At 42.2% G+C, this 20,570-nt stretch overlaps 1 protein-coding gene across 2 annotated transcripts in view; it reads right to left on the bottom strand.

Moving 5' to 3' along the window:
* Nucleotides 1–717: 717 nt before the first annotated feature.
* Nucleotides 718–20,570, bottom strand: part of LOC137150884 (24-hydroxycholesterol 7-alpha-hydroxylase-like) — a 70,202-nt gene continuing 50,349 nt past the window's right edge. The window contains exons 12-13 of one of the 2 annotated variants that reach the window (XR_010919111.1): nt 1,940–2,166; nt 718–756 (exon numbers count right to left, since the gene is read on the bottom strand). Coding sequence is in view for 1 of the 2 variants with exons in the window: in XM_067544924.1 (XP_067401025.1) it covers nt 2,022–2,166 (145 nt within the window). In the remaining variant the exon portion in view is untranslated. Of the gene's footprint in view, nt 757–792; nt 2,167–20,570 lie in introns of those variants that run through there. The other variant, XM_067544924.1, reaches the window with a different exon arrangement.

Raw genomic sequence — 20,570 nt, 5'->3', positions numbered from 1 at the left:
TCCATTCCCCACTCTCTGGGGGAACAGGCAACCATGTTAATTTCATGGCTCAGCTGTGTAATTGACAAGGCTACCCTAGTGGAGAGCAGGTGGAGAAGCACCTGGACTTCTCCACCGGCTCCCATCCAAGAGCAGAGACCAGCGGCTTGGGCTTTCTTGACCAAAATGACAGTCCCACAGTCAATGTAAGGGGACAGTGTCTACACTGACACTGCACTGCCCTAACGACACCTACAAAAGCCCTACACCTCTCATGTAGGTGGTTTTATTTTGTCAAAAAAACAGGGCTTTTTCAGGCAGAGGGTGGATTGCAGTGTGTACACCACCTCTATTTTGTCGACCAAAGCTGACTTTGGTCGACCAAACTCTCTAGTGTAGACTAGGCCTAAGTCAAAGAACAACCAGCTCCCATCCTCTGCATCCCCAGATGGCGGACAGGGGAACATCTTGATGATGCAGGTCAGCTGCGAATATTCAATAAGCAATGGTGAACCAACTGGCAACTTCTCTCAGCAAAGCAGGGGGGAGTAACTGGTGGTGCAGCTACCGCCATAAAATACCATTTAGGCCCTCTGTTTGCACAATTCTCTAAGGTTATTAAAAGGTTTGTAGAAGTTTGCTGATCACCTTAGTGCCAACCTGGCGGTCAGCAGTACGTAGAGTTTGGGGCTCCATAGCAAGTCACTTTCTTTATGATGCAAAGATTCAGGATATTCCCTCCTAATCCATGTTATTTACAGTGGTTACACAAGACATCTTCACCTCAAAGAAAGATGTAAAAAAACAACACAAACAAACAGTAAAGCTTCACACAAGTAATTCCACTTGCAGAATCTAAACCAAGAATGCTGGCCAATCCGTTAGCTGGAAGCCTGCTTCTGTGTAACCTTTCATGCTGTTAACTTGTTAGTACTCTAGCCTGGAAACCAGTCAGCCCAAAGCCATATTTTCCTCTACCATACAGGCTCTCTAGTCTCCATCCTAAATAAGTGGATCTGAGTGGATCTGGCCTTCCAGTTTTGTTCAGGTGCCTCAGACAGTTCAAACTAAAACCCATGTTTACTGGAGTCAGCTTGGTCTGGGATTCTCCATCCAGAAAAAAAGTGGTTATATGTGGGTCACCCAAGTAACCTTAACTACCAGGCTGCACATCCCTGCAGCAGCCAGTCCAATCTAATTCCAAATAATTATAGCATTATATCAGTTTTGTTTTAAAACTACTCTCACTATAACAATATCCCAATCCATGTTTCCAAGGAAACAAGAAACACACAATCCTGATTTAACCACAAACCATGCTGCTCAGCCTCAGGATTCTAGGGGATTTTAAAGGGTTCTAGTTCAGGTTTTTTAGCTTAATTATAGCACTATAAATATTTTCAAATTTCTATGTAACTATCATAGTTGAAGATCAGCAAATATGAAACCAAGAGGGGAAAACAAATCTTTTTCCATTCTCCCAGGTGAGAAGTTACTTCAGATCAGAATTTAAAACATTTGTGAGCAATACAGGAAAGGCAGTAACATCACAGTAATGTGTTATCAGTGAGCAGGAGAAACATTCTTTCATGTGTTTAACTTTGCCACCTCCACCATGTCTGCAATGATGGTTGCTATGATACATGTGCCCACATGCTTGGTGAGATTTGCACAATGTTAACAAAACCAAAACCTTTTTATGCACTATAATCAACAGACAAGTTTTATTTAAAGAACTTAAAAAATTATTATTTAAAGAACTTTAAAAGTCAAATATTGGGGCAGACTGTTGTTGCCTATCCCAAGAAAAAGCTCCTGAAGTCTGTGATCTAGTTCCCTCATACACGATGAGCATTTACAAAAAAATAGTTTCCACAGAAGAAAAGACAAGCATTACACCATTCAAACGTTAACAAATCCTTTCCATATTTCACATGGAAATGGAAAAGTAACACCATACCTTACTGTTCTCGCCTTCAAACACAGATTGGTGGACATTACAAGCAAAAAGAGAATTTGGGAGATCATTGAAATCAGTTATTTCATGAAAATCTTCCTCTGCAAAACATCTCTTTATATCCTTGTCTTTGTCTATAGAGTAGAGTAGGAAAAGTCCCCCATCCTCTGGAATACAGCCACAGTGACCAAGGCCTCGCATTCCAAGGAAGTACGATTCTCCCCTCATACCTAATGGAATGGAGAAAAGATTATTGTTAGTCTATAAGGCTTTTAAACCATATTCACAAGTCACTCCAGGAATTCTTAGTTCTAGAAGAGAGTCTTGAAATCAAACTCAATCTGAAACCCAATTTCACTATTCAGCAGTGCAACAGCTGCCACTGGAAACCCAGGACACTACCATCATTTTCACTGACGTTCAAACCAAATTTTAGGGCCATGTCTTTATTATAAAAATCATAGAAATGTAGGACCATAAGGGAACTCAAGAGGTCATCTAGTATATTCCCACACACTGAGACAGGACCAAGTATACCTAAGCCATCCCTAACGGGTGTTCTTAAATACCTCCAACGATGGGGATTCCACAACCTGTCTAGGTAAGTACTGGAATAAGTTAACAATCCTGGTCATTATAAAGGTTTTCCTAATATATAATCTAAATCTCCCTTGCTGCAGATTTTAAACCCAATATTACTTCTTGTCCTTCCTTTAGTGGATATAGAGAACAATCAATCAATCACCATCCTCTTTATAAACAGTCCTTAACACATTTGAAGATTGTTACCAAATTCCCCCCTCAATCTTCTGTTCTCAATATGCCCTGTTTTTTTAACCTTTATTCATAAGCAAGGTTTTCTAAACCTATTATTGTTGCTTTCCCCTAGACTCTCTAATTTGTCCAAATCTTTTCTAGAGTATGATGCCCAATTCTCCAATTTATGAAGATAATTTTCAATTCTAATCCTGTCCTCCAAAGAGCTTGCAAACCCTCCCAGCTTGGTGTGATCTACAATTTTTATATGCATACTCTGCACTTTATTATCCAAGTCATTAATGAAAATATTGACTAGTAGCCTAAGAGAGGCCTAACCATGTATCAAAACATGCTAAAATTCTAGGATATGTCCATAAGTTTGGCATATTATTTATAATATATATTTTTGTAGCACCTACTCAGCCTGGTCATGGACCAGGACCCCATTGGGCTAGGTGTTGTATAAGCACAGAACAAAAAAATGATCCCTGCCCCCCAAAGAGCTTACAATCAAAGTACAAAGAGACAACAGATGGATATAGACTGATAGGAGAGTACAAGAAAACAATGAGACAATGTTGGCTGGCATGAGAGGCTACTGGTGTGCTGAGATCACAGCTTAACTACTGTCAAGCTCTTTGTAGGCATCATGGCAAAGGAGAGTTTGAAGGAAGAATTTGAAGGACATCAATGAAGTGGCTTGTGCTTGTTTATAGGGAACTCCTCCAAAGCAGGAGGGGAAAGATGGGAGAAAGCACAAAGATGCTTGCTTGAAAATTTAACAAGTTGGAAATAGAGGTTGGCATCCTCTGCCAATCAGAGGTGGGAGTCAACTTCTTCATACAGAATGAGAGATGAGAATGAGGATAGGCCGCAAAGTAGCTTGAAGGAGAGACATGGTTAAGGTCACCTCCATTCTGCTAAACCAAATGATCTTGTCATTGAGTCAAATGATAACTGTCCTGTACATGGGTACCCAATGATGGCACGTTGTAGTCTGGACTCCACCTAGACAGAGGCAAAACTTCAATAAACTAGACCATTACGTCTCACGCACACACACACCCCCAAAGAGATGTTCGCATACCAACAGTTTCAAGGACAGTTCCAAGTTTCAAAGCAAAGTAAAAACGGTAAAGTTTTTAAAAAAATGATATTATAGAAAGGTAGAAAGAGCCATTCACATAGCTAAGACAACACCCTGTTATCCTACTACTTCCACACAGAATAAACTGCAGCAGAATTTAGGGTTTGCTGTAGAATATACGTCCTGTTGTTCTAAATTCATTAACACTTTCTATAAAGGAGTGTTAATGAACATTAGGGAGGAAAATAGACTTAAGGAGAAAAATGTTTTGGATCAGGCCTCAAGAGGGGAAGGAAGAGATGCTGAAGGACTCAAAGATGACAGCCCACATCTCAATCAGCAAAAGGAGGCAGCTATAATGTAGATGGAAGGGCAAACCTCACACAGATTGACGGGGTCAAGTGTGGATGTGCTCAGTCATTGATGTTTCAACCAATGCAATTCAATCACCAACAGAAGAACAACCAATTTCTAGTATAGACAACCCCTACTGACCGGGGAGTTAGAGATCACTTTGTACCATAACTCCTCTAAAGCCCCAATGTGTTGATTTGGAGGTGTGCAGATGAATAATGAATAGATTAAACTCCAGATTACTGAATACAATTAACTATATGCAAGTGTTGGAGGAGAATTTATCTTTTCAGAAAGCAAGAGATTAGAGAACTATTTACGTAGTTTGTTCAACTGTTTTTTATTTTCCTTGTTCTCTTGCACACTACTTGCTGGCCCTTGTTAATATTTGTAAATACTGTTGCAACTAAAACACTTAGGGCTAAATCTGCTCAGGATTATACTTTGTGCAACTACACTAGGATATTTAGAAACAACAATCTCAATGAGTAACATGATCCATTCAGGCCCAATCTGCCATAACTGTACACCTTGTAAACTCCACTGGCTTCACGGGCTTGCACAGCATACAGTTATCTTACATTAAAGAGACAGCAAAAGTGGCTATTGGTTGGAGCATATGACTAATAAAGACTTCATGTAAAAGAAACTAAAGTCACCCACAGAAGTCTATCACTTTCCCTGCCACAAGGAAAGACTCTTGCAGAGGGGACCTATTCACTGCAGCAGAAAAAGGCTCCAGGAGCAGGAAGACAGCAGAACATTACACTGCTAAAACAGCCATGTGGAAAGGGAGGCACTGCTTTGGTGAGTAGAGAACTGTGTAGGGTACATATTCACAGGGTTCCGGAGTGTCTTTATTCTACTTTCTTGAGCAATGCCTCACCATCTACTCTGCTATTTATATCCATGCTATCAGGGACTAGGGGGGATGTATTATATGTACTCGATGCACAAAAAGTGTGCAGCGTAGATATACCTTCAGTGTAAAAATGTAGGGGCCCAAGCCAATTACTCTCCCAGGTCTCTGGACACTGATACAGGCAGCTCTGGAACACTGGGGACAGACAGTCACATTTGTGATATATGTACTGAGCAGCGCCCAGTGGCACCAAAACCCGGTCTATTGATCACCAATGGCCAATATAACCTTTGACAATGGTCTGTGGAAAGCTGGCTGGTCACAAGGTCTTGGCTCTCCTTTAAATACGGGTGCTATATTACATTAAAAGGCAGCTAAAAATAGATTAAATAATTTCCTAGTATTACTGTTCCATGCAAGCAATTGCTATGGTTTCCAAATGAGTGTTATGTGAGGGGAGGTGGCCCTCTAAAGGAGCAGAGAAACCAAATGTAACTATGGTGGTATGTCAGATCCTATCTCCCTGTCACCCTGATGTCTGGTATTTGAACTGTACACAGGGATGTGTAGAGATTTTTTCTGAGTCACTCTGAGGTTAGAGCAGGTGAGTCCAATTATATCTAATTTAGGAGCATCTCTCAAGCAGAAGGCGCAAAGGGCAGAGATAGAGATCCTGCAAGGAAAGCTTAAGGGCAGCAAAGCATGAGGAGGAATCTGATGTTTGTTTTTCATTGTTAATTACGTTAGCAATAAAAGCAAACCCAGGAAGGGGTTTGTTGTTATATCAGGTACCATCAGGTGATGATGCTACTCAGTCTTCCAAGTTCTTTTTCTCTGTGTGAGAGGCAATGTTCAGTCTTAGGAAGACATGTGCGCTGTTGTTCGTTCTGTTACGCAAGGTTCTATGTAGAGGTTGTTGTATGAGCAGCAGGAGAGTTTGCTCTCTGCCTTGGACTCTGAAGTAAATTCTTAAGGTAGAGTTGGTCTCCGGGAACTGTGGGTCGGTGCTGAGTTGAGATTCCTCACAAGGGATTGTCCTGCATGTTTTGTAACCGCCTCTGTTCCAGGACTGGTGTTATGTGTACAGATAAAACAAATTATGCGTAAAATATATCCAGACTTCAAGCCACTGATTTCTTCTCCACTAGGAAGCCAGCTTCCAAGGCCCTGATATCAGTTGCCATTTGGCAGAGGAACAACAGTATCCTCTGTCCAGAACAGGGTGGGAAGTGCACTTACACACCATAGTCTTCTCACAAACACACTGACATCCTTAATAGTTGTATGCAATGTTGTCGTAGAGCTCCAAGTCAGCATGAAAGCTTGTCTCTCTCAACCCCAGAAATTGGTCCAATAAAAGATATTACCTCATCCACTTTGTCTCTAACATTCTTGATGACTGTGTAACCCATGCCTGCATGCCTCTACTGGTGGCTAGGCCAGCTAGAAATTGATGAGCCTGCGACAACACAGACTAACAGGGATGTGTCTTTTAGCTCATGCAGTAGAGGTTCATATGTTAAGCTCCAGAGTTTCAAGGATTGATCCCAGACAATGATGACCAGGGTCTGTTGGTGTTACAACTGTAAGGGGCAAGGACTGTACTTTGCTATGTATTATACAACATGAGCACTACATCAGGGCTAAATAAAAGTCCTCAAGAAACAGGGATTTGCATATGTCGTCTGACTAGCTAATAGATAACTTATGGACTCAGCTGTTGCCGATTAGGATGTACATATCTGCATATGTGATTTGATTTGTCAGCCCTTGTTCCAAATGTGAGTTTTCTTGGCCTCTGTGCAAACAATAAAAGAACTCTTCCAATGACTTCTCAGCCATTCACAAGCAGGGATTTATCTCACCTATGTAACCCTAGGAATAATGTCATCATGCTGGACTATGTTCATTTAAAAAAAAAAAAAAAAGATTGATTTTGTGGTTATCAAACATATGTTTTGTTTTAGCATTTACTCACCCACTAAAACCATTTATCACCTCAGACAAACCTCTGCCAGAAACATTCTCTTGCCAATAATTCTGCCAAAGCATTTAATAATAATACCATACAAGTATTTACAGCTCACGGTGTCATCAGAACCCCCTCCCCCAAAAAAGAGAATTTATTTCTTACAAATCACTTCAGTCCATCTAACTGGTTATTTTTAAGAAGGTATATTGGTATAATATAGTAACTGTGCCACATTCTGATTTATACTTAAGGCCCCATTCCACTGCTTCTGGCAAAACTAATTTACTACCACTTTACACAGCTCTGAAAAAGTAAAGGGAACTGTAATGCTGCTAGCCTGGCTCCCCAAGCCCATGAAGGACTCACGTAGAATCTTTCAGGCTCTTCCTCTGGGCCAGCCTGTTATTTTTCAAAAATAAAACTTAGGCGAAACATCCAAACAAAGCTCTTCCTCTGCCTGCACAGCTCCCAGGGGCTTTTTCCCCTTGCCTCTCTCAGTGTCAAAGAGATTTTTCTCTCTTTCAGTTCCCCTGCTTAGAACCCATCTTCTTCCTGCAGCTCCCTTCCACCTGAGCGCTCTCAGCCCTGACAGAAACTCCTGATCCCTTCCCAGCTGGTCTGATCATCCAATTGGGCTGTATGGCCCCAGAACCCCTGACCCTTAAAAGGGAGACCACGCTATTGCAAGGGGTTAGTGTAAGTGAGAATCAGACCCACTATATTTTAAAAAACACTGAATTCAAATTTGGCCCCAAATTCAGTTTTTATATAAACAAGAGAACAAAAATGATACTTGATTAATTATCATTAAAAGAATAATAATACAAGTCGATTACTGAAACAGTTTCAGATTTAATGATCCAACCACACTATGATCTTACCATAGAATCCACTGACTCATTCTCATTGACTTCAGTATGTGTCCAGGCACTTTGCTCCGGCATTAGGGCCCACACTAACAAATCCAATTGCAGGACTGCTACCTATACGAGTGTGAGAGGGTTACACCAAATTCAGAGGCAAGTCTGAGTCCAAGTTCACGTAACTTCCACCTTCTTCTGGCTCTTTGACTGAAAGTTAGTCTCCTTTAAATTATCATACCAACATGCAATTTGCATCCCCCTACACCATTTCTGAATTTGGCCCTTGGCTTTAATTCTAAATATTTAAAATTCCCAAAGGATGAATACTGCAAAACCTGCATAAAGCCATAGCATTTATGGAGAGAGAGAGAGTTTGAGACACAGAAAGAGAAACCCACGTGTGCATGCGTGCACATCCCTAACCCACAAAATGGTAGTACAAGCCCCTTGCCACCACTCCTTCAGCGTATGGACCACACGAGTAGCTACTGCCCTTCTACACCCTTTATATGTTGATTCCTGGCCACTACATTTGCGTGCACCCCAATGCTCTGCTCCATGCTGATTCTAAGCCAACCCGGATCCCAGCTCCTGGGTGCTCAAGTGATGCAAAAGTCCCTATCATCCTCTCAACCCAGTGATTCCTCATAGCTGAAGGGGTTCAGAGACTTTGTGAAGGCTCTCAGCATCGAGTTGGATTATATCACCCAAAATCCTCACTTTCCAATCCTGACCCCTAGTTGAAATTCTAGTTGAAAATTCTCTACTGATTCTTTCTGGCAACTAAGTTGTAGATCTATTTAACTATTCAGTTAGTCTACTGGTTCCTGGAGCTAGTGGCTCTCGAGCAAAATCAACAGAGGCCAGCAGGAACCAATAGACATCAGTTGATGAATTCTACTGGAATTTCCACTAGGGCTATCATTCTGACATCAGGACAGCAGAGAAGGACTTCCAAGTGAAAGACTGAAAATGTAAGTGCATCTTACTACAAAATTAGACCCTGAAGCATTTAAGCACATACTTCAAGTAAGCATATGCTAATATGCTTTGCTGAATGGGGATGAATTTAAGCATGTGTTTTGCTGAATTGGGGCCTTATTACCACCATTTACATATACATTTCTAAATTATATTTATGGAAACCAATAAAGTATTTCCTTAGGAACTGCTTTTCTGTCTTAGAAGAGTTTTTAAAAGTTCACTTAGGGACATCTTCAAGATTTAACTAAGGATCCCTTGAAACTGCTAGAAAGCATTTTTTTTTTTGGACTAATGCTGCCAGCCATGACAAACTACATAACTAAAAATAGAACAAAATGCTACTTATGAAGAAGGTTTAAATATAACCAAAATTGCAAATGACTAAATAATACTAAATAGATGCAAACCTTCTGGGAAAACTAATTCCACAGAAAATGAGAAAAATAGGAAAACAAAACAAAACTAAACAAAAAATTGCAGTCTTATGTCTAAAAGGAGTGAGCAAAGAGCAAGGGCCCATTTCTGTCCCCACTGAAGACAATGGCAGTTTTGACTTCATTCCTTGCGTGAGAGATTTTCAAAGCGTTTTTTGCAGTATTCTAGCTAGGTTAGTCCCAGGACACTTGAGGCACAATAGCAATCTCTCTGAGATTTTCAAATGCACTCCACGTTGGCTTAACTCTGCTCCCATTAAAATCAATGGGAATTTTACAAGACATACGAGTGTTGGCTTAAACTCAAATTCCCATTGACTTCAATAGGAGCAGAAAGTTAAGCCTGGTCTACACTGGCTGTGGATTTTGGTGGCAGTCTACGGGAGATACGCAAGCTACAGTACAATACAGTACGTACAGTAGTTTGCGCATCTCCCATCGACTTCCTAATGTCTACTTACCATGGCGTCTCCACTGTGCTGACGGGAAATGCCCTACCATCAACACAGTGCTATGCTTCTTGTCAGGGTGGATTTACAGAGTCAACTTCTGGGTTTGATTGAGCGAGTCTTCACTGCCTCCCAATCAAACCTGCAAAAAATCGATCCTGCGGTGCCACCAGCAGTGAAGACATAGCCTTAGACCAGCAATGAAGAGCATTCCTTTATTATGCCAAAATCCCAAATCCACAATCCTTACCATGGGAACACTTCATTGACTCCAGTGGAACTTTTACCTAAGCAGAGACAGCAGAATTGGACCCCAAGTGACAAAAGGAATGGATTGCTGCAGTCTACGAAGTAATATAGCCTATATATCATGCTACAGTTTATGACTGTTTCCCCTAGTGGCAATTAAAATGTCTAGAATGCAGAGAGCACTCAAATCATTCCTTGGAGATGAGAGTTATCACCTTTTAAAAAATGTGATGCTCCACAGTCTCCCTATTACAAAATGGCAAAGTTATAGGATAAGGAAGATGGAATTTTTTTTTGAAGTGATGCAAATCCCTTTTTCCTAATCCTTTCCATGGAAATTCTGGCTGTGTTAAATTCAGCTGAGCCTTTGGGACAATTAAGGGGAGTTCTGAACATCCAGAGGGGCCATTTACTTTCATTCATGTATAGTACATTTTCATTAAGATATTAAAAGGACAAAAAACAAACCCTGGCTTCTAATTAGTTTCAATTAGCCTTTACATTTCTCTTTTCATTGGCTACATTTAAAAAAAACCCACCACACACAAGACAAACTGTCCATGTGACACTGTTGACTGAAGTGCAAGTGACCTCATCAGCCTCCAACGCGTCCCCCAGTCGGCTGAAGACCCCTGTAGGCTTATTTCCTGTGGTTGTATCTGCCTTCATCTCAGCTGGTCAAACACAGATGTCCTCTGGAGACCTTTTGCTGCTCACACAGGACACCTGTGAAATAATATCTTCAGAGGTCCCAATTCTGGGCCACCCATAAGCATTGTACTGCAGTTCTCACACATTTCTTCCCAACTGCCACCACAAAGAGAAAAAGAACTACACATGATTAATGCTATCCATACCATTACAAGGTATTCAGACTCCATGGTGATGGATGTGGCAAGACAACTTGAATAGAACAAAACTTTTAAGCCAATGTGATCTGCTGAGGTTCAAGGTCTGCACATCATCACATTGTGGGATCAGGACCACAGCTTTGCTTTGCTTTTTAAATTACTGATAGGGACAAGCATGGTGACAAGGTAAGTCTCATAAATAAAATTTTAAAGAAAAGAAATTCAAGACAAGCTTATCTAAAGATAACCATCCAGACAGTCTTGTTTCTACTGTATTTTCATTACAATTTGGAAATAAAAAACTGAAGCCATGGGAAATATGAGTTCAGAGAAACTTTCTTTACAGATGTCACTGTTGGTGCAAAGAAGTTTACAAACCAAGAACAATCAATATTGGTGTTATCAGTGCAACCAGTGTTATTAATACAAGTGGGGATAAACCAAAACCCAGGATCCAAATATATCCCACATTAGAGTCATAAATTTTAGGACCAGAAGTTACCAACAGATCATCTACTTTGAATTCTGTATATCATAAGCCATCAACACTACCAGCATCTGCACTCTAAACCCAACAACCAAAATTAGACCACGGTATTATAGCCCACAATAGACCACAGGTCAAGAATAGGAGGGATTGAGACACATGCCTGACACCCCCACAACAGCAGGTAAATGATTAAGTGATATATACCCACATAATCCTGGCAAGTGACCCACATCCTATGCTGCAGTGGAAGGCAAAAAAAAACCCAAGGTCATGGCCAATCTGACCTGGGGGAAAATTCCTTCCTGATCCCACATATAGCAATTAGTTATACCCAGAGCATGTGAGCAAGAGCCAGCTAGTCAAACACATTGTTTGGCAGAAGACAGATAGAATAAGATAGATTAGATAAATGGGCCCCAGCTTTCTCAAACGGGGATAAGAGAAGGATCACTTCTCCTCAGTTCTTACTGCACTGAAGAAACCAAACAGCCAAGTTTACAATATATAGTTTTCCCAGTTAGAACCCATCCAATGAGCAAAAAGGTTAGTCAATAGTTCCTGTGACTATTTCTTATCTGCACAATGGTCCTAGACCTCAGACTTCTAAAAGCATGATGTTGTGTTTACTGTGAAAGAATACTGTTTATTCTTACTGGTTTTGTATGTTTACTGTACCAAGAGTGGAAGCAACAGAGTTGCTTGGTAGTAATGCTGTAATTTTAAAGGACAATGTTTAATTATTCTACAGCACAACCCATAATACACAAATAAAACTGGAGCAAATTATGTTCCTATTTATAGATATAGAAGAGTATGAAAATCTAAAATGGAAATTAAGGTGAAATGTAAGCCCTGCAACCAATCCATAGAAACATTATAGAATCTCAGTCACTTTTAGTTTCAATGTAGTTGCTAAAAAGAAAAAATGCATGAGGAGTTTAAGAACACAAATTTGAAAGGTGATGTGGAATGAAACCTTTCTTCAGGGACTACTCATGGATCCAGGAGAAACCCTGCTGCTGAGGAGAGAGGGCAGTTAACTAGAGGTCAGATAAAACGGTATTGGGATCCTAGGGCTGTCTTTATCGTGGTCTCTTAAAACAGAGGAGTCCCTTTGGGAGGGGCCTGTGTGCAAGCCTTCCACTGGTTTTTAGGTGAGCTGAGATGTTTAATCCAACACATCAGAACCCCGTTTAGCATCCCTGATATTTGGTCTTTTATCCAAATGCTATTTACATCCCTGCACCCAAACACCAGGCACTCCCTTATTTGTCTGTTCCCCCATTTAACCAAAATTCCCTCCAACCCGAATAAGTAACTTGTAAGTAAGCAAGCCCCCCACCTGCTGAATTATGCAAACACCTTCTGCCCTTCTTTGCAACACACTGAGGCTGTACTCAATATTCGACAAGACACATGCAAGAAGAGACCTAGCCCCTACCCCAAAGATCTCACAATCGACCCCCCCAAAACGTTTCAGACAGCGCAGCTTGTCATAGTCCTGTGAGGTTTCTGTGTGCAAGGGAAGGGGGGGGGGGGGGGAGTCAGAGGGGTCACAGACTCAGCAAAAAAGAAGAAAAAAAACCAGAGCCGGGTCTCTGATGGCTCCCTTGAAGCAGCATCTCACCCAAATTGCTGCTCCCCGATAAGAACAGACACCCCGCCCCTTGTTGGGGTGGCCCTGCAAGGAGCCGGTGCCAGGGGGCACCGAGGATGCCCTAGCAGAGAATCGCGGGCGCCCCCCAACACGGCCCACCGCGCGCCACGCATTTCTTGCTCCCCGCCCCTCCAATCAGCGGCCCCCGCACCTGGGGGGCAAGCGCGGGATTTTATTCCCCTCCCACCCCAGGGAAGAGGCGCAAACTGTCCTTCTCCAGAGACCCCCCGTGGCAGCATCCGAGGAAGCGATGTTATATAACGGGCTGGGCTGCGAGGGGGGGAAATACCTTTCATGGGGGGTGGGGGCTAGTCCTGGCCCCGGATGGCCCCACACGGCAACGACCCCCCTCAAGGCTGAAGATAAATACAGGGCACCCCGCGCCCGCACTTACCTGCCGGGGCGCGTTCCGCCTCCCCCTACTCCCCTGGGCACCGCCTGTCACGGAGCCAGCGACCCACCCCCGCGCGGCCACCGCCACCGAGCGCTATGCTCCGTCTACTGAGCCGCGCGCTGCTGTGTGTCACCCCCCCCCACACACACACAAAGCTGCTCCGGCGAGGGGGCGTGGCGCGGGCAAAGAGGGAGGCGGCAGCCGGCCCAATCAGCAAGCCCCGTTGCTCCTGCACGCGGCACGAGCCGCCAACCAGCTTTTGAGGAGCCGGTGAGTTAAACGGCCCCTTCCCCGCCCCCCGCCGGCTTGGAGCGGTTATTCCGTGTCCTACCGGCCGGCAGGCGCGCGCCAGGCGCGGAGCTCTCGCGCAAGCCTGCTGCGGCTGCTGCTTTAGCCGGCAGCACGTGCCGGGAGGCAGGGCCGTGGGGCGGGAATCTTAGTCAGCGCCTCTCTACGAGCGCGTGGCGGTTTCTGTCTGCTGCCCCCCCACCCCGCCCCAGCCAGAAGGATGGGCATGTCTGCTCCCCCCCGTCCCACTCACCCCAGCACAGGGAAACCTCCAGGCGCCGGTTTCTGTAGCATCCTCGGGGCAGTGGCGTGTAGACCTGGACTATCCCAGGGCTCTGATTCTCATAGCGCTGGGGTTGAGTGCTCCTGGTTTAGTGTCCTCATAGCCAGGCGTAAAAGGACTAGAGGTGTATCGGTAGTGTCGATTTCACAGCAGGGGCACCGACTGCTGGAAAGAGATATCCAGGGATGATGATCATGACTGGCCTGTGCAGCTAGGCAAAGTAAAGGAAAAGGCTGCTTGAAAACTTACCAGAGTTTGACTGATGGATATTTACATTTTGACATGGGACGTTGACAAGCTTTGAATGTTTTAATCTAAATGTCTACTGCTGCTCAATAATGAACCCCCATTTCCCACGACTGTGAACATTTAAACCGATTTTTTTAAATGCTTAAATGTCCATTTTATCAGCTGAAATTATTAAAAAAAAAAAATTAAAATCAAATTCTGCCAATCCGAATGGTAACCCATGTCCCGGATCAGAATGGCCTGTGCTTTACTCATACTGAGGGCTGCACCTACTTGGCCTGAACCAGAGTTGCACTGCCATCTTGATACATTTGATGAATGGGACAAAAGCACAACATTTGCCTTGGCAAACTTGACAGGTCATGGTAAGGGTTCGGTTGGAATGACATTACCCACAGAGCCCCAGTAAAGAGTTCAGGTCACAATTAAATGCTCCCGGGCCATGGACTTCCTCCTCCATAATCCCCCTAAAATGATCTGATGCTTGTAATAGTACTGTATGAACAATCCCAAAATAGATTACATGGCAATTGACCTCATCTCCCATATAAAAAAAGTAGTCCTAGAGACCCCCAGCATGCAGTATGCCATCTTGATCTGAATAGGATGCATCTCCATATTAAAGAGAAAACTACAAACAGCACTGTAGGACTTTGTGCTCCACATGTGACTCACCCAGAACCCAGTAACACCCAGATCTGGGCATCCTGGACATAGCCCAGACTAAAGAGTGGCCAGAATCGCCAAACTCACTCTGAAGGAAAGCAGTAGTGGGAAAGGACTAACCTTGGTCTTATTTTAAAAAGAAAGTCAGTTAAGAGTTTTTTGATCCTCTGCTTTCTTGGAAAAAAACTGTTCCTGTTCCTCCTTTCTCCCCCATCTGCATGTCTGAGGCTGCTAAACCTTAGCGTCAAATTTTTCTGTGGTGTCTCCTTACTCCTATAAAATTGTATAGGGATGAAATTAAGCGGGTTCTACAGAGATGGCTGTAAAAATCTATAGAATATAACAGAGAATGAGATCATTTCCACAGAATTTTTTAAAACATCCCACAGAAATCTACAGAAACGATGATTCTCTGTTAAATATTTATAGGCCATTTTAAAAATCCTATAGAAAGGTTACCATTCACTCTAGCACTTTCCACTAAGGGCCCTTATGACTTGCTGTGCAAAATGAGACCAGAGTTCCATCTCAGACAGTAGTCAGTAGCAGTGCCTTAGGAGGTGGTGCAAGAAATCCTGCAGTAGATAGTTGTAGCATAACCTGCACATAGGGAAAATCTCTTCCTGACTCCATTTGTTAGAGGCTGGCTTATGACCTGAAGCATGAGGTTTCAGATCCCTTCCAAAGTTTTGGTTCTCCGTTTCTATTTTTTTAATTCTTACTACAGTATTGAAACTGGATATCCTTGTAATCCATACATTAATTATTATTATTTGTTTGTATTGCAATTGCACCTCAGAGCCCCAGTCATGGACCAGGATCCCATTGTTCTAGGCGCTGTACAACCGCAGAACAAGAAGACAGTCCATGTCCCAAAAATCTAAACAGGTATGTTCAATATTCTTTGAATTCTGCTGAGGTCTCTTGGCCTCTTCCTTTTTCTATCAGTTTTACATCTGTTGCCTTTCAGTTTCATTGAATGTCCCCTTATTTTAGTATTATGAGGAAGGGTGCACCTGGTTTACTTTCTCTGCACCATTCACCTATCATATCCCTGTATCACTTCACCTCTTACTTGTCTCCTCTTTGAAGTCAACAATCCCAATTTCCCCCATTCATTCTTCCCTATCTTTTCCATTTGAAGTTCATGCTCGGAGGAAAGTCAAGGTTCAACCTAGCAGAGTTTTTCCCTCACTCCCTGGGTATCTCCACAGTAGGGGCTGAGCTAGCCCATAATTAGGAAAATTGGGAACATCTAAGCCTGAGCTTTGCAAATGCTTTTGCAAGCATTCAAACATTATGTTTGGGACAACTGGGGAGGCCAACACAGGATTCCACAATTTAAAGTATCAAATGTCTTTCAAATTAAGTATTAATGAGAGTGGAAACAATGACAGGGTTCTGAATATCCCCATCTGTAAGTCTTTAAACATTAACATTAGGAAAATTCCATAACAACAGGCTATTAGGTTTTTAAATATTTAAAAGCAACTCTGATAAAACTGAGCTCTCTGGTAGCTAATGAAACCTGCATTTCAGAGATAATCTAGCCATTTAATAATTTGAACTCAAACATTATGCCTACTCTGAGTAGCCAGGCTGTGCATATCAGAGTGCTGCAGGGATCCTCCCACAGCCCAAGTATCTGTGGAGTATCACAGGAATCCTAGGGAACTAAGGAATCCTAGAAGGAATCCTGGAACCAACCATAGAACATCTGCTCCTTATAAGATCTGCAAACTGTGATCAGTGCTGATCACACAACATTCAAAGAGAGTTTTGCTGTTGACTTCAGTGGATGCAGGATCAGACCCTCTGAGGCAAATCCATAAGCTGTTCAGTAACTGCAGCTTGAACTGCAGATAATGAGAATGACAAGTACACTTCATCTCTAGGGATTTGATTCACTGGGTCAAACTGTCCTCCAAGTTACACTGGTGCAACCTGAGTGACTTCAACAGAGCTGCATCAGTATAACTAAGAGAAGAATTTGGCCCCTCATGTTGATATGTGACCAGTAAAATACAACCAAGGACCCAGTCCTGCAGTCTTAGCACATCCTTCAGGGACAGAGTTTTCTCCTTTCAGAAGAAGAAAAGGGTTTGTCCTCCTGTCCCCCCTATGAAGTAGATCATCAAGATCCACAAAGTTCCTTTCTTCATACTGGCTCTGATCCATCTCTGCCCCATCTGAATGTCCCCTGGTTCCTTCCCCAGCTGTTGGATTAAGAATCTTCCTTAAAGGAAGAATCCAGAGATCAGAGTGGGAAACATGGGTAAAATTAATGTTGACTGAGTCAACATTAACTTACCCATGAACATTCCTTGTATATGGTTAGGGTACAATGTTGTCTCCAGAGTGCTTAGTCTGAGCATTCTTTATGTGTGTAGTATCCACCAAGAGCTTCTGCAGAATGCAGTGAAGACAGCAAAATAAAACCAGGAAGGCAAGGGCTATCTATGTCTTTTATTTGTCTGCAAAGCACCCTGCTCATCTATGGATGGAGGAGGAATGATTATTAACATTTAAATAAAACATTGCTACGGAAGGGCTGTCTGCCTTTATTAGCTGTATAAATCCACTCCCAAACAAAATGTGTCAGTAAATATATATTGTAACATAGCCACTGTGATTTATCTCAGAGGGGTAGCCATGTCAGTCTGTATACAGCAAAAATAACGAGAGTCCTGTACCACCTGAAAGTCTAACAAATTCCTGCGGGCATAAGCTTTTGTGGGCTGCAACCCACTTCATCAGATGCCACAAATGAAGTGGCATCTGATGAAGTGGGTTGCAGCCCCCAAAAGCTTATGCCCGCAGGAATTTGTTAGTCTTTCAGGTGCTACAGGACTCTCGTTATTTTTGCTATGATTATCATTGCACAAGCCACTAATCATAAGTGACAATAAGTTCTAAGGCAACTGAGAGCAGAGGCACAGTGTTAACATTTTCTGTCCACATCTGAGTCATCCCAGAAGTCTTTTTCTCTCTGACATTGTAGAATTCCTGACCCAATTTAGAGCCCCACAAAGTAACGATTTGTTGTATTGCAATTAACCCTCGGTTTTGAAGAAAATTCAACTGCTGTGTCTGCATCTCTGGCAGAAGAAATTTTTTTAACTGAGAGAGATGTTTGTTAGCCTTGTTGCTGTGGAGAGTAAAAGGAAAAAAGAATGCCTCTGGCTTTAAAAATAATCTCTATTGCTAGCAGAGAGAGAATCTTTGTTCTGCAACAAAGTTCATCCTGAAACATAAAACCAATTATCTCAATGAGAGACTATGGATTACTGTGTCCAGCTCTGGTTGTCCACAGTATAAAAAGGTGTTGAAAAATTGGAGAGGTTTCATAAATGAATTAATTAATTCATTTTCATTCATTAATGCAGCAGTTTTGCCTTAGTTTCCCCACTTGCTATTTAGACCACTTCCATTATAAATATGGCTTAGTTCTCCAGCCAAATCACTTCCAAGAGGTCCACCCCTTTTTGTGTAATGGAATCCTTTAGTCAAATTCCAACAAAAACATCTTCAACCCAATCAGCTCAGCTCTCAGCCCCTTTCCTGGCAGGCCCCCAGCTGCAATGTCCTGGTCTAATATCAGGTTCAATCACACCAACATGATTCAGGTATACTACAGTGTCTTGACAACGTCTAGCCCCACACAAGCTTTTTACACTACAGGAAAGTCTGGCTGCCCTTCCTATTAGGTCTTAACTTGTGGACTTCCCTCCTTTTTAAATCCCCCTCCAAGGTCTAACACCCACCAACAGGTGTTAAAGGGTAGGGAAATTTGAGCCTGTGTTTGTTCCTTAACCCCTTCCTGTCTGGTGTGGGGTTTGCACTCCCCATCACAGTCCTGTGTGAGCTATATTGTTCTCAGAGGGATGGGAACATCCCATTGCATACACATGCTCATGAGAACAGGAGGCACCACTCACTAGCATCACTAATGACATCAGATCAAGTTCCTCACGAATGGCCCATGGTTGCTGCTGCATGTTTACAAGCAGCAGCATTTGAGTTCTTGGCTGTACGCAGCCAAATGTTTAGTTGCAAAGCTTGCAGCAACCGGCTAGTCAAAATGATCTCCCCACCAGGCTGATAGATTGCCTCCTCCCTAAATTGGTGAATGGGATATCGTAGCAGCCAGTTATTCAAGGAAACCATCTGATATCTGCCAACAGCACATACAGTTTGTGCACGAGTGTCAAAGATGCCAGCTGAATCAAACCCAAACTAAGAGCGCAGCCTGTCCAGCACATAAGCCTGATTTCTAAACATCCTGCCTGCTTTTCTGGTACACATATTTCCAGCTCTGTTTAGACTGGAGATCCTCTGGGGAGGAACTATATTTATTTTATATCTTGTACAGTGCTATGTACATTTTAAGTACTTAATAGATAACCCTACCCACCCGTTTGTTATATTTATGATGAGATTTATTAGGAGTGGCTTGCCCACTGTGTCTCAAACTGCAGCAAAAGATACAATATGAATAGGGCTTCTTTTTTGGGAAGTCCATTAATTTTATTTTTCAGAATTTATTTTTAGCAAAGTTTAACTTTTATGTAGATATCCAAAAATTAGGGTTTTTCAGGGCTTTCTCTTTGTATATACTGTAATGAGTAACATATATTACATATATTACCTATTGTAGTATATACTGTAATGAGTAATCTTTGTGATGTTCTCTAGGGCACTTTAACATAGTACTGTTTCAAAGAGCATTACATTAAAGCACACTAGGGAATCTTTAGTGGCCACTGGCAGGATCTACCCGGACCAATTAATGCACAACACATTAGTGTGCTTTAGAAATCACACCCTTGTAGTCCGCATTACTGCTCCGTGTAGGCAAGCCCTTTAATACAAATAACCATTTCCAGTGTTTTTCCAGTGCTTATTAAATAAACACCAATTTCTTTTTTTCTTTCTTTTTTTTTTTGTTTGGATCGGGGGTGTTTTGTTGGTGTTTATCAATTAAAACCTAAAATCAGAAGTCCTATGAACACAATGGGTCATTGCAATATTACCTGAATCCAAACATTTCAGACTTGTGTGTCTGCCCTAAATGTAGACACAATCTGCACAATGGTCCTAGTCCTCAGACTCTGAGTTGTAGTCTTGTACCTAAAAGGAATGAGGAAAGAGCAAGGGCCCATTTCTGCTCCCATTGAACTCTGATATCCAGAGATATTGAGCAACTCTGGAACCTGCGGGTTCTCTGAACATCATTTTGGTCTCTAAATATAGATTTAGTTGAAGTTTTTGGTCAATCTGCTTAAAAATGAAAACTACTAAGAAAACATTTGTAATACAAGTGTTGGTTTTTTATTTATGCCAATTAGTAGGCCAAAAACAAGGGAAAGGCCTGAGCTGCCAAGTTCAAATCACATCTGAAAAGTGAAGGGCTGTGTGAATTTATTATATTATTAATTATTATTATTATTACTACTTATTTGTGTTGCAATAACACTTAGGAGCCCCAGTTATTGACCAGGATCCTACCATGCTAGATATGTTTGGTTTTGGCCCAGCTCTAGTCAGAATGATGTGGATATGTTTATATTAGTGAAAGTGCTTCAGGACCTACTGACTCTCACTGGAAGGCTTTGGAAAAACATCCTAACAAGACATTCTGACTTAGATTGGAGATCATTTTCTGAATTTCTCAGTCCCAGTTTCATTATGTGAAACGATGATCTGTGCTTTGCAAGTAGTGATCAGTTACTCAGAAGAGGGA

Source organism: Emydura macquarii, unplaced genomic scaffold (assembly GCF_026122565.2).
Source record: "Emydura macquarii macquarii isolate MOO-44397 ecotype Brisbane River unplaced genomic scaffold, CSIRO-AGI_Emac_v2 contig_1039, whole genome shotgun sequence".
NCBI classification, from domain to species: domain Eukaryota; kingdom Metazoa; phylum Chordata; order Testudines; family Chelidae; genus Emydura; species Emydura macquarii.
The sequence above is the reverse complement of the archived record's forward strand: the minus strand, read 5'-3'. Positions and strand labels throughout refer to the sequence as shown.